At 40.2% G+C, this 21049-nt stretch overlaps 1 protein-coding gene across 1 annotated transcript in view; it reads right to left on the reverse strand.

Moving 5' to 3' along the window:
• Positions 1–21049, reverse strand: part of LRRC1 (leucine rich repeat containing 1) — a 129246-nt gene that overhangs the window by 42272 nt on the left and 65925 nt on the right. The window contains exon 3 of the mRNA XM_023222983.2: positions 3679–3757. Within this exon, the coding sequence (XP_023078751.1) occupies positions 3679–3757 (79 nt within the window). The remainder of the gene's footprint in view (positions 1–3678; positions 3758–21049) is intronic.

The raw sequence follows: 21049 nt of genomic DNA on the forward strand, positions 1-21049 counted from the left end.
GATTACAGGCACGTGCCACCACGCCTGACTAATTTTTGGATTTTTAAGCAGAGACGGGGGTTTCACCATGTTGATCAGGCTGGTCTCGAACTCCTGACCTAGTGATCCACCCACCTCGGCCTCCCAAAGTGCTGGGATTACAGGCATGAACCACCCTGATAACTGCTACTTTCTTAACATTTTTCTTTTAGTTCTATTTAAGTTGCCAACCACTTGAAATAATTTTATGTTTTACTATGTTCTACACAAAGGGATATTTTTTATATGTTCCTTAAACTCTACAGAATAACAAGGCTTCAAAATAAAATCATTATTTAAAATTTACAAAGAAAGTTTAGTTTCAATATTTCTATGGTTACCATATTGAGGGAGGGAAGGGAAAACCTAACTAAAGACAAAGGATCTGATCTCATTGCATTTAAAATGCTGAAGGTTATTAAACATAAAACTGCTAATAAACACAAGAGAACATATAAGTATCACTTTTTCTCAGTGAGGGAGAGATTTCTGGCTTTAGTGATGGTCTCTAGATTAGAATCTTCCATTTTTATCTTTCCAGGTTCCTTTTAAAAAAAGGCTTACGTAACATTACGTTTGATATTTAATATAGGTTAATTCCAAACTTCAAAACCAAATCCAGACCCACAAGGTCAGGGTGTTAACTGGAATATTTATAATAACTGGAATTTGTTCTGAGGAACAGTTAACAGAGGTAAGATTTTTACTTATAATTCAAAAGATGCAACTTATCTGTTCTGCCTGAGTTTTTACCAGAAAGTATATATCATTTTATAATTTAAAAACTAGCTAAGATGTTCTTAAACACAAGAAAAATATAGTTTTAAATGGCTGATTTAAATAGGTGCTTTTTTACTGGCTATTAACACAAGAGCTAAACTAGTACAGGTGTGATTGAAGTACAGACCCAAGGTTAGGCGAAATGAACTGCAGTCCGAGCTTCCCACTCATTAGCTGTATGATCTTGAAAGGTAATTTAACCTACATGTGCCTCAGTTTCTTGAGCCATAATATAAGCCAAACTAAATCATTTTTAAGGTCCCTTCAACTCACAGATATCATCTTAATTCTTAAAAAAAAGCACACCTGCCAAATTAAAATGGCTTTACCTTAAGAAACCTGCCAAATAGAAAGCCAGAATTAAAACAAACAAAGCAGTAAAGCCTCACACAATCTAGATGTGTTCCAGTTGAGAGACAACTGAAATAATAGTAAAGTCAAACGTCAGCAGACATCAGAAAATGAAAATCAAAAAAAAAAAAATAGAAAAAAGGAAGAAGCAACTGAATGGTTAAAAAAAACCCAACAGCAACATAATGAGTATTTCCCAGCTTGCCAAATCCTGTAAGCTGCCTTCAGCTTAGTCCAGTTCAACAAACATTTGTTGAGCACTTACTCCATTCCAGGAATACAAGTAACTTCCTCAGGTTGGTCAAGGAGTCTTGGTCAGAGAAATAACTTAAGGGTAAACTTCAAGTGTTATAGAAAAAGTACACAGAGAGCATTATGGGAGCCCAGAGAAGGGGCCCGAAAACGTGTATGATGTTCAAACTGCATCTTAAGGAAGGTGACAGGGTCGGTACTGTCAAGAAAACAGAGGCATGAAATGAACTAACTAGAAGCACTTTATATTACAGTAGAGACTGATGTTCAGCACAGGCAACTGAAGTCAATGAAGATGGAGAGACAGACCAGGGTCAGATGGAGGGGCAAGAAGAGGCTCACATAGCACAGGGAGGAGCTCTGACTATATCTTATAGAGATGGGAGTTATAGAAAGGTTTTAAGAGACAGCTGAATGGAAGACGGTGGGGAAAGAGGATAAGGCTGGAGGGACAGTGATAAGTAAGAAAGCTATTAGGGTATAACTTACTAGATTACTATTTTTCAGTAATAAATGTTACATGTAACTTAATCACTATAATTCAAAGGAGGACAATCAGAAAAAGTTTTAAAAAGAAAACACATTTCTTTATTGGCAATAAGAAAGTATTGGAAAAATAAAACTAAAGAGCGCATTCTCCAGCACTCCATACCCAAGAAGTCCCAAGCAATTTTGAAGTGGGTTAGATGACTGAGAAATTTTAGTTTAATCTTAATTTTCCTAGATCAAAAGAAAAAAGACAGAAAAGAAAGGAAGGGAAGAGTGCATTTCTTCTGAGGTTCCTTTCAGATTCTTAAGAAATCTTACAAATGGACCCACCTGGCCCAAAGAGACATCTAAAACAGATGCCCAAGGGCTATCTCTGCATTGCCACGTGGGCACAATTCAGTTATCCTACTAACAAGATGCCTGGAAGCCAGCGGTCAGTGGACTCATAACTAAACCAGGAGCCATAAGGAACAGCTCACAGCAATGCCACTCAGCCACGCCTGGGTAACAGACTGTGTCATACCAGGAAGGGTAAAGCTGGAATAAGTAGTAAAACTGACACAGTAGCTTTATTTGAAGGAAAACCAAAACAAAAACAAAAACAAAGAAATCCCCACAGCTATTGTTTTTTTTTCTTTTTTTTTTTTTTTTTTTTTTGAGACGGAGTCTCGCTCTGTCGCCCGGGCTGGAGTGCAGTGGACGGATCTCAGCTCACTGCAAGCTCCGCCTCCCGGGTTTACGCCATTCTCCTGCCTCAGCCTCCCGAGTAGCTGGGACTACAGGCGCCAGCCACCTCGCCCGGCTAGTTTTTTTTTGTATTTTTTAGTAGAGACGGGGTTTTACCGTGTTACCCAGGATGGTCTTGATCTCCTGACCTCGTGATCCGCCCGTCTCGGCCTCCCAAAGTGCTGGGATTACAGGCTTGAGCCACCGCGCCCGGCCACCTATTGTTAAAGAAATAATGATGTTCATAGGAGGTTTTTGTTTTTCTTGTTGTTGATGTTCGTTTGTTTTTAATGGAGAGTTAGAGGAAAGTTAAGACAGTAAAAGATAGTATGGCCGGGCGAGGTGGCTCGGGCCTGTAATCCCAGCACTTCGGAAGGCTGAGGTGGGTGGATCAGGAGGTCAGGAGATTGAGATCATCCTGGCCAATATGGTGAAACCCCATCTCTACTAAAAATACAAAAATTAGCTGGGCGTGGTGGTGCACGCCTATAGTCCCAGCTACTCAGGAGGCCGAGGCAGGAGAATCACTTGAACCCAGGAGGTGGAGGTTGCAGTGAGCCGAGATCGTGCCACTGCACTCCAGCCTGGGTGACTGGGTGAGACTCCATCTCAAAAAAAAAAAAAAAAAAAAGATAGTAAACATGTTTCAATACTGGACTACAAAAAAATAACTGTAATATGATTTCTCCTTGGAAAACTCTGGTGTAAGCTCTCTGGGAGTTTAGAAACCTGCCTTATCCCACAAGACAGATCAATGGGGGTTTATAAACTACTACAACTCTTCACATTGCTTCAGAAATGCACTCCTCCTCCTGTTGTGTACACTTCGCTGTGCTGTACCTTATCCCTACAACATCCTTTGAGGATTCTATCAATAGAATAGTGTGCCTTTCATTGTACAGGGCTATTTATAAAGAAGTATCTGTGAAAGTCAACCATCTGTGATAAAGATAGTGAGCCATCAAGGTACCTCCAAGATGGTTAACCTGACTGTGTTCTTTGCTTGGCTCTCAAAAAAGATATCCTTACTACTATAGATAGAAAACTAAGCAGAAAGCTTACCTAGTCAGTGGGTTTCCGCTGAAGTCAGCTACCTGCAGTGCTTTACAGAATGAAATGCTTTCTGGAATTTCAGGAATCTCTGCAGGAGTAGAGAAAATGTCTATAATTTGCCACCATTATTAACAGTTTTCATCATTCTCAAGATAGATCACACTCACAAGAGAACAGCTGGAAATGCCTACCTCCATTCAAACATGACCTAGATTTATAAAGTATTTTAATACATTTATATTTGCTTTTCTAAGATAAGATACATCCTTAACAGAAGCACATTAAAGAAAAATATTAAAAACTTCAAATCTCTAACAAAATTATAGCTATAGGAGGAATAAGTTCTGGTGTTCTATGGCAGGGATCCCCAACCCCTGAGCTACGAACCAGTACCTGTGAGGAACTGGGATGCACAGCAGGAGGTGAGTGGTGGGCAGGTGAGTGAAGCTTCATCCATATTTATAGCCACTCGCCATCACTTGCATTACTGCCTGAGCTCCACTTCCTGTCAGGTCAGCGCCCACATTAGATTCTCATAAGAGCATGAGCCCTATTGTCAACTGCCCATGCAAGGGATCTAGGTTGTGTGCTCCTTATGAGAATCTAATGCCTGATGATCTGATCTGTTTCCCATCAACCCCAGACGGGACTGTCCAGATGCAGGTAAACAAGCTCAGGTCTCCCATTGAATCTACCTTATGGTGAGTTGCATAATTATTTCATTATATATTACAATGTAATAATAATAGAAATAAAGTGCACAGTAAATGTAATGAGCTTGATTTGTCCCAGAACCATTTCCCACACTGGTCTATGGAAACACTGCTCATATGATTTGGTTGTGTCCCTACCCAAATCTCATCTTGAATTCCCATGTGTTGTGGGAGGGACCCGGTAGGAGGTAATTGAATCATGGGGGCAGGTCCTTCCCGTGCTGTTCTCATGATAGTGAGTAAGTCTCATGAGATCTGATGGCTATTATAAGGGGGAGTTTTCCTGCACAAGCTCTCTTTGCCTGCCGTCATCAACGTAAGATGTGACTTGCTCCTCCTTGCCTTCCACCATGATTGTGAGGCCTCCCTAGCCACATGGAACTGTAAGTCCAATTAAATCTTTCTTTTGTAAATTGCCCAGTCTCAGGTATGTCTTTATCAGCAACATGAAAACAGACTAATAGACTAAATTAGTACCAGTAGAATGGGGTGCTGCTGAAAAGATACCCAAAAATGTGGAAGTGACTTTGGAACTGGTTCACAGGCGGAGGCTGGAGCTGTCTGGAGGGCTCAGAAGACAGGAAAATGTGGGAAAGTTTGGAACTTCCTAGAGATTTGTTGAAGGGCTTTGACCAAAAGCCTGATAGCAATATGGACAATCAAGTCCAGGCTGAGGTGGGAGATGAGGAACTTGTTGGGAACTGGAGCAAAGGTGACTTGTTATGTTTTAGCAAAGAGACTGGCAGCATTTTGCCCCACCCTAGAGATTTGTGGAACTTTGAATTTGAGAGAGATGATTTAGGTATCTGGTGGAATAAATTTCTAAGCAGCAAAACATTCAAGAGTTGACTTGGGTGCTGTTAAAGGCATTCAGTTTATAAGGGAAGCAGAGCATAAAAGTTTGGGAAATTTACAGGCTGACAATGTGACAGAAAAAAAAAAAAACATTTTCTGAGAGGAAATTCAAGTTGGCTGAAGAAACTTGCATAAGTAAGGAGAAGCTGAATGTTAATCCCCAAGACAATGACGAAAATGTCTCCAGGGCATGTCAAAGGTCTTTATGGCAGCCCCTCCAATCACAGGCCCAGAGGCCTAGGAGAAAATTGTATCCTGGGCCTGGTCCAGGGTCCCCATGCTGTGTGCAGTCTAGAGACCTGGTACCCTGCATCCCAGCCACTCTAGCTCTGACCAAAAGGGGCCAAAGTATAGCTTGGGCTGTTGCTTCAGAGGGTGGAAACCCCAAACCTTGGCAGCTTCCATGTAGTGTTGAGCCTGTGGGTGCACAGAAGTCAAGAATTGAGGTTTGGGAACCTCTGCCTAGATTTCAGAAGATGTATGGAAATGCCTGGATGCCCAGACAAAAGTTTGCTGCAGGGGCAAGGCCCTCATGGGAAACCTCTGCTAGGGCAGTGCAGAAAGGAAATGTGGGGTTGGAGCCCCCACACAGAGTCCCTCCTGGGGCAGTGCCTACTGGAACTGCGAGAAGAGGGCCATCATTCTCCAGACCCCAGAATGGTAGATCCACCGACAGCTTGCACCATGCACCTGGACAAGCCACCAGACGGTCAAGGCCAGCCTGTGAAAGCAGCCAAGTGAGGGGCTATACCCTGCAAAGCCACAGGCGCAAAGCTGTCCAAGACCATGGGAACACACCTCTTGCATCAGCATGACCTGGATGTGAGACACGGAGTCAAAGGAGATCATTTTGGAGCTTTAAGATTTGACTGCCCTGCTGGATTTTGGACTTGTATGGGGCCTGTAGCTCCTTTGTTTTGGTTAATGTCTCCCATTTGGAATGTATGTATTTATTCAATGCCTGTACTCCCATTGTACCTAGGAAGTAACTAACTTGCTTTTGATTTTACAGACTCATAGATGGAAGGGAATTGCCTTGTCTTGGATGAGATTTGGACTGTGGACTTTTGAGTTAATGCTGAAATGAGTTAAGAGTTTAGGGGACTGTTGGGAAGGCATGATTGGTTTTGAAATGGGAGGACATGAGATTTGGGAGTGGCCAGGGGCAGAATGATATGGTTTGGCTATGTCCCCTCCCAAATCTCATCTTGAATTCCCATGTGTTGTGGCAGGGATCCGGTAGGAGGTAACTGAATCATGGAGGAAGGTCGTTCCGAGCTGTTCTCATGACAGTGAGTAAGTCTCACAAGATCTGATAGTTATTATAAGGGGGAGTTTCCTTGCACAAGCTCTCTTTGTCTGCCACCATCCACATAAGATGTGACTTGCTCCTCCTTGTCTTCTACCATGATTGTGAGGCCTCCCTAGTCAGATGGAACTGTGAGTCAAATTAAACCTCTTTCTGTTTTAAATTGCCCAGTCTCAGATATGTCTTTATCAGCAGTGTGAAAATGGACTAATACAACTGTCTTCCACAAAATCGGTCCGTGGTGCCAAAAAAGTTGAGAACTGCTGTTGTACAGCACTATAAGATGACTACAGTTAACAATAATATATAGTTTCAAATGGGTGAAAGGAGGATATTGAAAGTTCCTAACACAAAGAAATGATAAACGCTTTAGACGAGTATGTTAATTACCCTGGTCTGATCACAATACACTATACGTATCAAAGCATCACTATGTACCCATACATATGTACAATTATTTAACAGATCAATTAAATAATAAAATAACAAAAACCACTACTACCACCACCAAGTCCCACCACTCTATCAAAAGCACTGATGGCATTCTGTTGTAATTACCATTAGACTTTTTTTTCCTTATGTTTTCATGTGGTGGTATCAGTACCAGGTATTCTAAAGTAATATACTTTTAAATTATGAATTTTTTTCTGATTATAAACATAAGTATTTGGAAAATATACAAAGAAGAAAATAAACACCACCAACACTCTCACCACCTAGAGGTAATCTTTTATTGTGATTTTTTTTTAACTTATCACACACACATGTGTGTGTACACACATATACACACACACAGAATATGTGTATAAACAGATTATATTTCACAATACTAAGTTCATGATAATTTGTTTTTTGCACTTTACATTACTTTACAAGCTTTTTTCTCCTATCATTTTTCCAAGTAGTTTGCTATTCTTTAATGGCAGAAAAGCACATTGTATATATTTTCATACTTCATTTAATCAATCCTCCACTGTTGGGCATTTAGGTTGTTTCAAAGTTCCTGATGTTATATTTATGTGCATTCCTGATTATTTCCTCAGGCTATGTTCCCAGAAGTAGAATTACTGTGTCAAAGGCATTAACATCTCTACAGCGCTTGAAAAATATTGTTAAATTGCTTTTGCGAGGAGCAACTTATGCCTACTTATACTTTCATCAGCCTGTACAAGATGCCCTATTCAACATCTCTCCTCCTCTTTTCTTTCTGTTACATTATAAAAAAAAATGCCAATTGTATTGCTAAAATAGTATGGCAACATTTTATTTTATATTCTTTTTATTATTAATGCAGCTGAATATTTTCCCCCATATTTACTGGCCTTTAAATATTGTGATTTTTAAATGACCAAAGTTGTTATTTTAAATTCCTTTCTTGATACAAAACTTGAGGTTATAGCTTTTGGGCCTTTAAAAGGTTAGTCTGTAGCATTTAACTTCAAAAATTCATTTATTTTGGACGTATTAACATCGAGAAGGGCTAAAATAGAAAGATTTCTCCTGGTTCTTGCTGTTTCTTCCACCAGTCTGACTAATGCAATCTGAGCCAAAACATACTTAATATTTCTAAATTGTGGGTGGCAGGGAAAAGGGAGAATTAAAGGGAAAATAGATGTCTCACTCCAACAGCCTCACAGGAATCAGATGCTCCATGAAAGATTTTAGTTCAGATTTAAAAGCGTAAAACATCTGGATCTATGCTGACATTTTCCTCACACTATTTTCTGCCTTGCATGGTCAAATGAGGTAGTGAAAACCAAACATTATGGTCCTAGTTTATATAAATATAATCGCTTATTTATGAAAGTAACAGCATAAATATAATAGCTTATTTGTGAAAGTAGGACCATAGTGTTTGTTTTATATATATATATATATATATATAGCTGTTGAATCTATAGTTTAATCTGGAATCGATTTTTAAAACTCACAAACATTTGTGTATCCTTAGTACAGATTCAGCTGTAGCCCTTTTATATACATTATCTTATTTAATCTCCTCAAAATAAACTATTTTAACTTTCATTATACAGAATGGACACTAAGGCTCAGAGAGACGAAGTGACTCACCCAACACTACCCGTCTATTTCACTGAGTGCTGGCCCTCCCACGTTCAAGTCATGGCACTGCCATGCTTAAGAATAAACAAGCAAATTCATTACAGGATGAGCATCACTGTTCAGGCAAGCGAGGCCACGCCATGCCATTGGCTTGCCATGATCTGAAAAGCGCTGGTCAGCCTGAATACTCCATGATAGTCTCTCTTGTTGTCGCTATTTTTGGTTCTGAGGAGCAGTCTATAAGGCTGAGAAAAGAGGTGCCTCGTTATCTCAGCACAATAAAGGCCACATATGACAAATACACAATGAACATCACATGGAATGAAGAAAAGCTAAAAGCTTTTTTTCTAAGATGTAGACAAGACAAGAATATCTACTCTCGCCACTTTTATTCAACATAGTACTGAAAGTCCTGCCCAGAGAGATTAGGCAAGAGAAAGGAATAAAGGGCATCCAAACTGGAAAAGCAGAAGCTAAATTGTCCTTGTTTGCAGATGACATAATTTTACATATAGAAAACCCTAAAGACTCCATAAAAAAACCTGTGAGAATTAGTAAATAAAATAAAGTTGCAGGATACAAAATCAACATAGAAAAATCAGTACCATTTCTATACACCAATTGTGAACTACCTAAATAAGAAATTTTTAAAAATCAATCCCATTTAAAATAGCTACAAAAAATAAAATACCTAGGAATAAATTTAACCAAATAGGTAAAAAATCTCTATAATGAAAACTATAAAACACTGACGAAAAAAATTGAAGAGGACACAAATAAATGGAAAGATATACTGTGTTTATGGGTTAGAAGAATTAACATTGTGGCCAGGCATGGTGTCTCACACCTGCAATCCCAGCACCTTGGGAGGTCAAAGCAGGCAGATCACTTGAGGTCAGGAGTTCGAGACCAGACTGGCCAACATGGTGAAACTCCATCTCTACTAAAAATACAAAAATTAGCCAGGAGCAGTGGCACATGCCTATAATCCTACCTACTCTGGAGGCTGAGGCAGGAGAATTCCTTGAACCTGGGAGGCCAAGGTTGCAGTGATCCGAGAACACACCACTGAACTCCAGCTTGGGTGACAGAGCAAGACTGTCTCCAAAAAAAAAAAAAAAAAAAAAAAAAAGTAAAAAGAAAAAAATTGTTAAAAGTGTCCATACTACCCAAAGCAATCTATAGATTCAATGCAATTGCTATCAAAATACCATTGATATTCTTCATAGAAATAGAAAAAACAATCCTCTAATTCTTATAGAACTACAAAAGACCCCCCAAAAGCCAAAGTAATGCTAAAGAAAAAGAACAAAGCTGGAAGCAACATACTACCCGACTTCAAAAGGATACAAAGAAAAGGAAATTCTTACACACTGTTGGTGAGAATGTAAATTACTATACTACAAAGCAATAGTAACCAAAACAGTATGGTACTAGCAGAGGAACTGACACACTGACCAATGAAATAGAGAACCCAGAAATAAATCCACCCACTACAAATTGGGTTCAGTGTATACTGCTTAGTTGATGGTTGAACCAAAATCTCACAAATCACCACTAAATAACTTATTCATGTAACCAAATACCACCTGTTCCCCAAAAACCTATGGAAATAAAAAATTAAAAAAAAAAAAAAAAAGAGAGAAATAAATCCACTCATTTACAGCCAACGGATTTTTGACAAAGGTGCCAAAAACACACAATGAGTGTGCTGGAAAATCCGGATATCCACATGCAGAAGAATGAAACAAGATTCTCTATTTCTCACCATATATAAAAATTGACTCAAAATGGGTTAAAGCCTTAAATGTAAGACCTGAAACTATGCAACTACCAAAGGAAAACAAGAGGAATGCTTCACGGCATTGGTCTGGGCGAGGATTTCTTTGGACAAGTCCTCAAAAGCACATTCAACAAAAGCAAAAAACAGGCCAGGTGTGGTAGCTCATACCTGTAATCCCAGCACTTCAGCAAGCCAAGGCGGCAGATCACCTGAGGTCAGGAGTTCGAGACCAGCCTGGCTAACATGGCAAAACCCCGTCTCCACTAAGAATACAAAAATTAGCTGGGCATGGTGGCGCGTGCTTGTAATCCCAGCTACTCAGGAGGTTGAGTCGGGAGAATCGCTTGAACCTGGGAGGCAGAGGTTGCAGTAAGCCAAGATCACGACACTGCACCCCAGCCTGGGCAACAAGAGTGAAACTCCGTCTCAAAAAACAAAACAAAACAAAACAAACAGACAGATGGGATTTTATCAAACTAAAAAGCTTCTTCACAGCCAAGAAAAGACTCAACAGAATGAAGAGACAACCTACAGAATGACAGAAAATATTGCACACTAGGCATCTGACAAGGGATTGTTAATATCCAGAATACAGAAAAAACTCAATAGCAAAAAAGAAAAATTCGATTTTTAAAAACGGGCATAAGATCTGATCTGGATGCCATTTCTCAAAAGAAGACATACAAATGGCTAACAAGTACAAGAAAAAAATGCCCAGCATTACCAATCACAAGGGAAATGCAAATCAAAACCACAATGAGATACCGTCTCACCCCAGTTATTATAGCTATTATCAAAAAGACAAAAAATAACAAATACTGGCAAGGATGCAGAGAAAAGGGAACTCTTACACACTGTTGATGGGAATGTAAATGAGTACAGCCATTATGAAAAACTATGGCGGTTCCTCAAAAAATTCAAAATGGAACTACCATATGATCCAGCAATCCCACTACCAGACACATATCTCAAGGATATGAAATCAGCATATCGAAGATATATCTGCACTCCCATGTTTATCACAGCATTATTCACAAGAGTCAAGATATGGAATCAAGTGTCCCTCAACAGACGAATGGATAAAGAAAATGTGTATATTTCACACAATGTACTATTCAGCCATAAAAAAGAAGGAAATCATGTCATTTGAGACAACATAGATAAGCCTGGAGGACATTATTTAAGTGAAATAAGTCGGACTCAGAAAGAAAAATATCACATAATCTCACTCATATGTGTAATCTAAAGAAGTTGATCTCATAGAAGTAGCAAGTTGAATAGTGATTAAGAGAGCCTGGGAAGGGTAGTGCGGTAAAGGGGATGGGGAAAAGGCTAACAGGTACAAAGTAAGATAAGAGGAATAAGTTCTAGGGTTCCATTCCACAGTATGCATGGTAACTAGAATAAACAATAATATATTAAATTCAAAATAACTAAAAGAGAAGATTTTGAACAATCTCACCACAAAGAAATTATAAATGTTGAGGTCACACATATATGCTAACTACCCTGATTTGATCAATATGCATTGAATAAAAGTATCAAAACACCACACTGCACTTCATAAATACAATTATGTACAACTATGTGTCAATTAAAGATAAAACTAAAAAAGACACCTCCTAATAAATTACAGCACTGAGAAAGAAACATTTGAAAAGAGGTGTCTCACAAGTACAGAGGAAGAGGATGAAGCCACACATTAAAATATAAATTTTACAGTGTGGCTTACTACTCTATCAACGAAAAATAAAAATCAAAGAAGCAGAGGGTAAAGACGAAAGGTATGTCTGTTAGGTAGGTAGAAGGCTTCAATATTGCTCAGAGTAACAGAAGCATCACTGAGACCTGAGAAGATGGGCCAACCGAGAAATCACATGAATGGTGGCTGTAAGAAATTCTGGTTGAGCTGGTCCAGAATTCAGGGATCAGGGGATAATAAAAACAACTGCCGGCCGGGCGCGGTGGCTCAAGCCTGTAATCCCAGCACTTTGGGAGGCCGAGACGGGCGGATCACGAGGTCAGGAGATCGAGACCATCCTGGCTAACACGGTGAAACCCCGTCTCTACTAAAAATACAAAAAACTAGCCGGGCGAGGTGGCGGGTGCCTGTAGTCCCAGCTACCCGGGAGGCTGAGGCAGGAGAATGGCGTAAACCCGGGAGGCGGAGCTTGCAGTGAGCTGAGATCTGGCCACAGCACTCCAGCCTGGGCGACAGAGCAAGACTCCGTCTCAAAAAAATAAAAATAAAAAAAAAATAAAAACAACTGCCATAAAACACAGCTGGACTAAGCCCAGACACAGCTGATCTAGAAGTCCGGTTTATAGGAAGGTGAATTCTCTCTCCAGGCTAAACTGCTTGTATGCATAAAGTAGCAGATAGTAAACAGAACGCAAGTCTCCTGACTCCCAACACCACTTCTTTCCATCACATGCATGTTCCTAACTTGACCCTTTGAATATATTTGCCTATAAAATAAAAACTTTAGACAAGAAAGGCAATAGTGTGGGTTAAAGGGTCTTGATTGCTGGTTTGCTGTAAGCAAGTTGCTTACCCTGAAACATTCAGCTAACATGTCAAATCCTCAGGGGCACTTTCCTTGAACTCCAAGATTAGATTGGGTTCTCCAGTTCTCAAGTTCCTTGGGTTTCACGTTTGTAAGATCTGTTACAGTTTTAATTAACTAATTGTTTGATGATGGTAAATCTCCTTACTAAACTCTAAGGTCCCCGGGGAAGAGAGACCATGTTGGCCTTGTCAGTTGCAGTTTCTCCAGAGCCCACACAGTATTAAGTATATTGTAAGCAGTCCATAGGTCCTGAAGGAATGGACAAGAAAACAGATGCAACAAAGACTGTATGAGAACATTGTTCTTTCATGTGATATATAGTATCTCTATTTTACCACTAAGAAAACCGCTTAGTGCCAGATCTCTTACAAGAGATACTATACAGCTTGCAGGTTATTCCCACCTGAAATCACTTTTAACTGATTCCCAAAAGTTCTGCTGGGGACAAATGTGAGGTTTAAAACTAAATGTATGAAGAAAAAAAAAAAATCTTCTCAATGAGGTCTAGCCTGACCACAATACCCCATTAAAAATTGTAATTTGGATATTTCTCCCACACCCCACCATCTCCCTCTTTGACACTCACATCCAATTTCCAAATCCTTTTGGTATTCTCTGATTATTTTTCCTCTCCATCTTCTGTCCCTTCCTATTATTATCAACCTAGTTCAGGCCCCAGTCTACCAGATGATGACAATAGCTTCTTAAATGGTCTCTCTCTGTATTCAATTTGTCCTCCATCAAATCTGAACAGCCATAACAGCAATATCTGCACCAGTTTTCTGCACTTATTAGGTTTGTGCCCCTGGGTAAACTACTTGCCTGTGCCTCAATTTCCTTATCTGTAAAATAGATCATCGGCAAGTATTTTTAAATAATGCTAGTATATTATCATGTTAAGTGCTGCAGGAGTTGAGAAGGGAGGAAGCCAGACAAAGGACCCTGTTATGCTTTGAATCAAATAAATAAGAGCAAAAGAGAAGCACAGGCATGAATGTGATATTTGATGCACAGTGATGAGAGGGTGATCCCTAGGGAATGATGGTACAGTCTGCCTGAACAACAGGGTATCAAAATGAGAGTATCTGGAGGAAGGCTGGAAAGAGCTCTTGATAGCAGATTACCATATGCCAGCTTAATCTGTTCACAGTTAATCTGCTAGACAAGGAGTTCCCTCACCTATAAAAAAAGATGATACTGACACCTCCAACTTACAATCTAAGTAGGATAAACCTAGAACACTGGGTGAGGGGATCAAAAGAGATGACCACTGTTTTCCATTCAAGGCCAAATAATTTGAAGAGTAGCATCATACTGGCTGGGCATAGTGGCTCACGCCTGTAATACCTGCACTTTGGAAGGTCAAGGCGGGCAGATCACTTGAGGTCAGGAGTTCGAAACCAGCCTGGGCCAACATGGGGAAACCCGTCTCTACTAAAAATACAAAAATTAGCTGGGCATCATGGTGCATGCCTGTAATCCCAGCTAATCCTCGGGAAGCTGAGGCAGGAGAATCGCTTAAACCCAGGAGGCAGAAGTTGCAGTGAGCCAAGATTGGGCCACTGTACTCCAGCCTAAGGGACTCTGTCCCAAAAAAAAAAAAAAAAAAAGAGTAGCATTACCAATAGAAACAACATTTAGAGGGCTTTTGCTAGTTTTAACTATTTGAGAAGCAATAACGATTAAACCCTAAATAAGAATCTATGTAACTTAGAGTATTAGAAATACTTATTATTATATAGTTAACATACTAATAATACTTAGTACTATTAATGAGATTTCCATCTGCTCATTAAGGAATGTAACCCAAAATTACTACGTGCCAACACTCAGTTCAAGCTTTTACATAAGGTGAAACCAAAAAAAAAAAGTTTTTTTTTTTTTTTTTTTGGTAAGACAGGGTCTCGTTTTGTTGCCCAGGCTAGAACGCAGTGGCACAATCTTGGCTCACTGCAGCCTTGATCTCAAGGCTCCAATAATCCTCCCACCTCAGCCCCTGCCAAGTAGCTGGGACTACAGGTGCACGCCACCATGCCCAGCTAATTTTAAAATGTTTTGTAGAGACAGAGTCTCACTATCTTGCCCTGGCTGGTCTCAAACTCCTGGGCTCAAGCAATCCTCCCGCCTAACCCTCCTAAAGTGTTTGGGATTACAGGTGTGTGCCACCACCCCTGAAAAAAATAAATAAATAAATAAAAATAAAATAAAAAATAAAAATAAAATTAATCATACTTTTCATTAATTCAAACTGGGCTTGTTCTACATACACCAAGAATAAAAGCATAAAATTTGATATTTATAAAATGTCCAAGAATGATTGTAAAATTAATTTTTTTCCTACAACTTTCTTAAGCTAACCTTTAATTCTGACCCACTCTAAGCTATTATTATTTCTGAATTAGAATTGCTTTCAATTACTGAGATTTATAGTCATACTTTAGAAATAAAAACATGAAATCTGTAGTTTAGCAATATAAACATTACTACAGCCTGTACATAGAAAACTCATAATCAGCCCTAAGCTCTGTCCATGCAACGTCTCCTTCAATGCCGCCAGGAGAACAGTCCTGGCGCTACTTGCCAGAGGGCTTCTGAGAGAATAGTTTTCACAGCAGATACCATCACTTAAAAAGTGATTTAAAAGGATATTCCCTGCCCTCCTGGTACTCATATTCTTTCCTCAGCAGCCGTTTTTGAACACGCCAAGTTGAGATTTCACCCCACTGTATCCTAAAAGTAATGTCTAAGCTTACTCTATATACTTCTGTAACAAATTCGGGCTTTTTTTCCCACATCCCCAGAATCCTTAAGGTGTACTCACGACCTTTTCTGAAAAGCTATCACCATTTTGGAGTCCCTCTTGTGATGGAGACAGACTGGATTAAGTGATTTCTCAAGTTCCTTCTAGGTATATGTGAGTTCAGAAACTCCTGGGCATTTCCTTTGGGAAGGACTATGGGGAGACAGCCTCTGTTTGGTCTAGACAGCAATGTAAATTCTTTTTGAATAAATCAGTTACTCACTGGTATCTCTTCTTGTTCTATATAAATAGCCTCTCTTCTCCTGCTGGCTTCAAGACCTATCTGATGCTAGTAAATTATTATACTAGGTTCCTTCCACTGGGAATACCATGAAATGCAAATCAAAACAAAACTTAAGTCTTACATATTTTTTGTGGCTATTCTCTAAGATCACCAAATATTTGTTGATGGCATATGGCAAAAGGAAGTTAAATAAAAAAAACTAAATGGCTTAAAGAAAGCAAATTATTACCTTCTTCAAGTAATTTGTCTTTTTGTAAAATCACAAAAGATAACATTCCAAACCTCAGGACCTATGATATAGAAGGTAAGTTGAAGTTTTACTACCGAAAAGGGGGCAACCACTATTTAAGCAACCACCCACACTTTTTGCATCAGCATGACTATCCCTACAGTAAGATGCCTGTGTTTGCCTAATTAGTACAAGGGGCTAACAAGGCCAGGGTCCTGGATTCGGCCTAGGCGCAGACCAATTTCTTTCTCCTGGTTCCAGCCTCACTGCACTCAGAGGCCCCTTTACCACCCTGATCATAAAACTGCAGTGGCAGAACTTTACTGAGTGTCTACTAAGTGTAAGGCACAATTGTGAACACTTTGCAAAAATGAACTCATTTAAACCTTCACAAAAATGTTAAGGAGGTACTATTACTATCATCTCCATTCTCCGAATCAGCAAACTGAGGCACCAAATGGGTAAGGGCCTTGCCCAAGTTTACACAGCTGGTAAGTGGGAAGGCCAGGATTTGGCCCTATGCCATCTGAGTCCTGCCCCATGATCTTGCCCACAAAGCCATCTTGCCTCTGAAAGTAACAAGTGAGGGTGAAGAGACGCGTGCCACCTGCCAAAGCTAAGGATAACGCTGTCTCTGAATCTTTAGCAGCTCGGTCTAGGGAACCAGCGCATCATCTGATCTGACTTAGGGTAGATTCAAATTTTTTCTTTACCTAATTCTTCAGATTAAACTGGCCAAACTGAGATTCATTTTCAAGACACATAATTTAAAAATTCAAAGTAATAAAGAAACTTTAAAAATTCTAACCCTATTTAATTCTTTAGTATGAATAATCTTTATCAATTTTGGATTACAACTTAGTATTTCAGTACACGATGTTAAAATGTTTCATAATTATTTCTTACTTAATGTAGCACTACTAACAAAAAGGCAATATACTGTCTTACATTTTCAATTAAATCTTCCATGAATCCCCCAAATAATGAGGCCTTCCATGGTGCCCAATACTCCTTGTTTGAAACATTTTTCTCAGCAGTGATTATCTATAAAATCTATTCAACAACTTTCCCACTAGATGTATCCTCCACTAGGTCAGGAACCACACCTATATTGTTCTCTACTGTGCCCTACCATCGCCAGTGTGGGGCCTTGGCAGGCATTCGACAACATGTACTGACTAACCCCACAGGGTCTGGAATCAAGACCGACTCCACAGCCAGCATCTTCATTTAATACAGGTAAACTTCAACCACTTTGGGCTTCTGTTTCCTTGTGAAAGGGATCTGAAATCTCTGTCTCAACCACCTCACAAGTCTACTGATAGGTAAAGTGAGAATGTACGTTATAACTTGGTAAAGTACACAAATGTACAGGATTATAAGGGAGAGGAAGGCAACCTTCCCCAAGTGGCCCAGGATGGTTTTTATATGTGGGTCACTTTTCCTACTAACTGGTAAGGCTTGGGGCATATGCTTTCTTGGTCTCCTCTCAACCTGGACACACTCAAACAAGAGGAAGGAAATATCAAGAATCTGTCAATATAGAAAGAACTGAGTCTTGGCCAGGCACGGTGGCTCATGCCTGTAATCCTAGCACTTTGGGAGGCTGAAGCAGGCGAATCACAAGGTCAGGAGATCAAGACCATCCTGGCCAACATGGTAAAACCCCATCTCTACTAAAAATACAAAACTTAGCTGGGCATAGTGGCGCGTGCCTGTAGTCCCAGCTACTCAGGAGGCTGGGGCAGGAGAATCACTTGATTCGGGGAGGTGGAGGCTACAGTGAGCTGAGATCGCGCCACTGCACTCCAGCCTGGCGACAGAGTGAGACTACGTCTCAAAAAAAAAAAAAAAAAAAAAGAAAGACTGAGTCATAAAGTTCTCTGTCATTAGTCTCCAATACTAGATTTAAAAAACATGTAACTGCATAAGCAATCAAGAATTTGAAGACTGCACCCTCACTGCCACATCACCGATGTTAAAACAAATCAGAGACAAACAAAAAATAATATGGCATAAACAAATGGTACCTCACAAATAAAACTACTCCACGAACTGTCCCACCAAGAGGTCCAGAGGCACAGGCAACCCTAACAGGAATCAGCAATTGCATGTGGATACAAAGACTAACAACCTTCTGCACAGACATTCTTTACGTCACCTCCGGACTTGCTCAAGATAAACAATTTCCTCATTTGAGTCTAATTACATTTGTGTTTTGAGTGTTTAAGGAAAAAATATACAAGATGGACCTACAGGTAAGCCCACTTAGGTTTTCCTTCTCATGCTTCTCATGCAAACTATTAACATCTGTATTGATTACCTTCTATATTTACCAATATGAAAGTACTATGGATAATGCAAAAGCAAGATTACATAGAACTTGATCTTCTTCCCATACAACACTGTTCTACTATGAGAGGAGAGGAATTATTACAGCAGATTAATATTCTTGTTAGCACACTGAATTCTCAAAATGCTAGAGCAACTCCTGCTAAGAAAATGTGCACTATAGCTCATCCTGGCCGATGCTGAGCTGGCGCCTGTGCTTCCAGCTGGCTGCCATGGTATCAAGAGTGAACACGCAATCGCCTCCTTTCAGCCATATGGACACTTCATATTTTTTAAGCACAATATTTCTATTTCCCCAATGAAAATTTGGAATTGCCTTCCAACTATCGATTGCTCAAAGAAGGCTTTGTTAAAATTAGTCACCTGACAGCTGGTATCACTGCTACTTTAGACATAAGTGGTAAGCCCTAGGCACTGGGAGAAACAGCAGAGGACAGGCTCAGATCAGTAAAAGTGCAAAGGGGAATGAATTACTTCCCTCCAAGCCCTCTTTGACTATATGACTCCACATAAGAAGAGCTGCCATTTTTCAGGGCCTGTTACGTACCAGGTATCATGACTGGCATTTTGCATGCATTCTCTCTAATCTTTGCCACAAGTATTGAGATAGATAGCAGGAGTCCCATTAACAGATGCGGAAGCAGGCTTGGAAACATTAAATAAATTGTCCAAGGTTATTCTGCTGACATGTGAAAGAGCAGGGCTCTGAAATTCCAGCCATCTGCCTTGTGGCCAAGGAATACTGCAAAGTAGCGGTTGAGGGTCTGAAGTCAGAGTTGATCAGCTCCAGACACACTGCAGGAGTCAAAAATGCTGGAGGAATGCATATGGAGAGAGAAAGTGAGGAATCAGAAACAAAGCCTGAGGTTCCAAGATACCATTTGGTACTCATTTTACACAGAGATGGGGGTGGATGAGCAGTGTGGGGAGAAAGGAAGCAAGTTTGCAGGGAAGTGAACCTGCTGTTATGAAGAGGGGAACAAGACACAAGCTTCCATGGAGACCCAGGAGGCAGAGGGGAAGAGAACTGCGGTGTAGCCCCCAGAAGTCAAAAGAGCAGAGAGTCACCCAGAGGGTGGATCATTGCAGCAACACAACAGGCAAGACAGATGCAGGCCTGGCTGTCAGGAATTCGTGGTCATCTTTGAGAGGACAAGGGCAGAGTGGTTTGAGGGGACGCCAAGCTATTAACACAAAGGTTGAGAAGGCAGTGGATAAAGAGGAGGCAGACAGAGTGAGTGTACACAGCAGTTGTCAAATTCTAGTCGGAGACACAGTATTCACAGTTGGCAAAATGAAAGAAGCAGAGAGAAAGGTTTTCTGATAATAAAGCTGAATGTATTTACTCAAAAGGACTGTTGTTTAATCTGAGATTATATTCTGACTGGTGGGTTGAAATCTCTTTGTCTTTTACTAAATGATGGTGATATGTTTTTATTATCAAAATGAAGAGTTAGCAATCCTGTGTCAGATCCCATTAAAAAAATTAAACTGTTCTGTTAAATCTCCACATCTGAGAACATGGGGTAGAGTATGCCTTCAAAAAGCCTGGCAATCAGAAGAGAAAAAGGGTGAATAGCTTGAGGAGAATACCAAGGTCAAGGGAAAGTTCATTCTGATGTGTTCAGGTTTGACTTACCTGGAAAATATGAGCAGCTAGCAGAGAGGTAGACAAGACAAAGTCCTTCTTCAGAAGGCAGCAAGGACAGCCACAGAGCTGAAGGGAGGGCTTGAATGTGAAGACTTCAGAGACCTATCTACCTGGAGAGATGAAGAGGAGCCTGGGAGCGGAAGATCTGGAACAGTGTAAGAAACCCCATACATCGAGAGCAGGCTCTTGGGATGAGATTCACTCATCCACAGAAGAGGCAAATGACAAAAATCCCATGATCTTACTAAGGAAATGAGGTGCCACAATAGGAAACCCTTCTGGGCAAAAATGAACACTGCATCTACTTGGCAATGCTATGTAAAGGGAGGAGGGCAAGGAGGAAGGGCCACACTGGCAGAAGACATAGGAGACTATTATGTATGAAAACCACGAATCCAGACCTGGCCAAGGATGGAATTCAAAAGCTACAATGAAAAAAACAACCAGCAGTGAACAGAACAAGCATGTAAAAAGAGACGCTGACAGGCTGTAGTAAAATACTGAATGCTGTGACTTTGGGTACATTCAGTACATCATATTGCTTGATTTAGTATTATTTACTACTAGGATAAAACAAAGTCCCTGTGTGCCAAACAGGCTGGCTGATTAAGACAGTTTGAATGCCGTGCTGTGGGCTGCCTGACTCAATCCTGCTTAAAAATATCTGGAATTGTCAAACAAGACTAAATATGAATCCATGAGCCAAGTCTCCATTTGCTACCACAGCTGTTGTTCTGGGTGTGCAGGGGGGAAAAAAAAAGCTAAATGGAGAATTTTTTTCAAATGCATCCCATTTATCACATTATTCCAACC

The sequence above is a fragment of the Piliocolobus tephrosceles genome, chromosome 5 (genome assembly GCF_002776525.5).
Source record: "Piliocolobus tephrosceles isolate RC106 chromosome 5, ASM277652v3, whole genome shotgun sequence".
In the NCBI taxonomy this organism is placed as follows: domain Eukaryota; kingdom Metazoa; phylum Chordata; class Mammalia; order Primates; family Cercopithecidae; genus Piliocolobus; species Piliocolobus tephrosceles.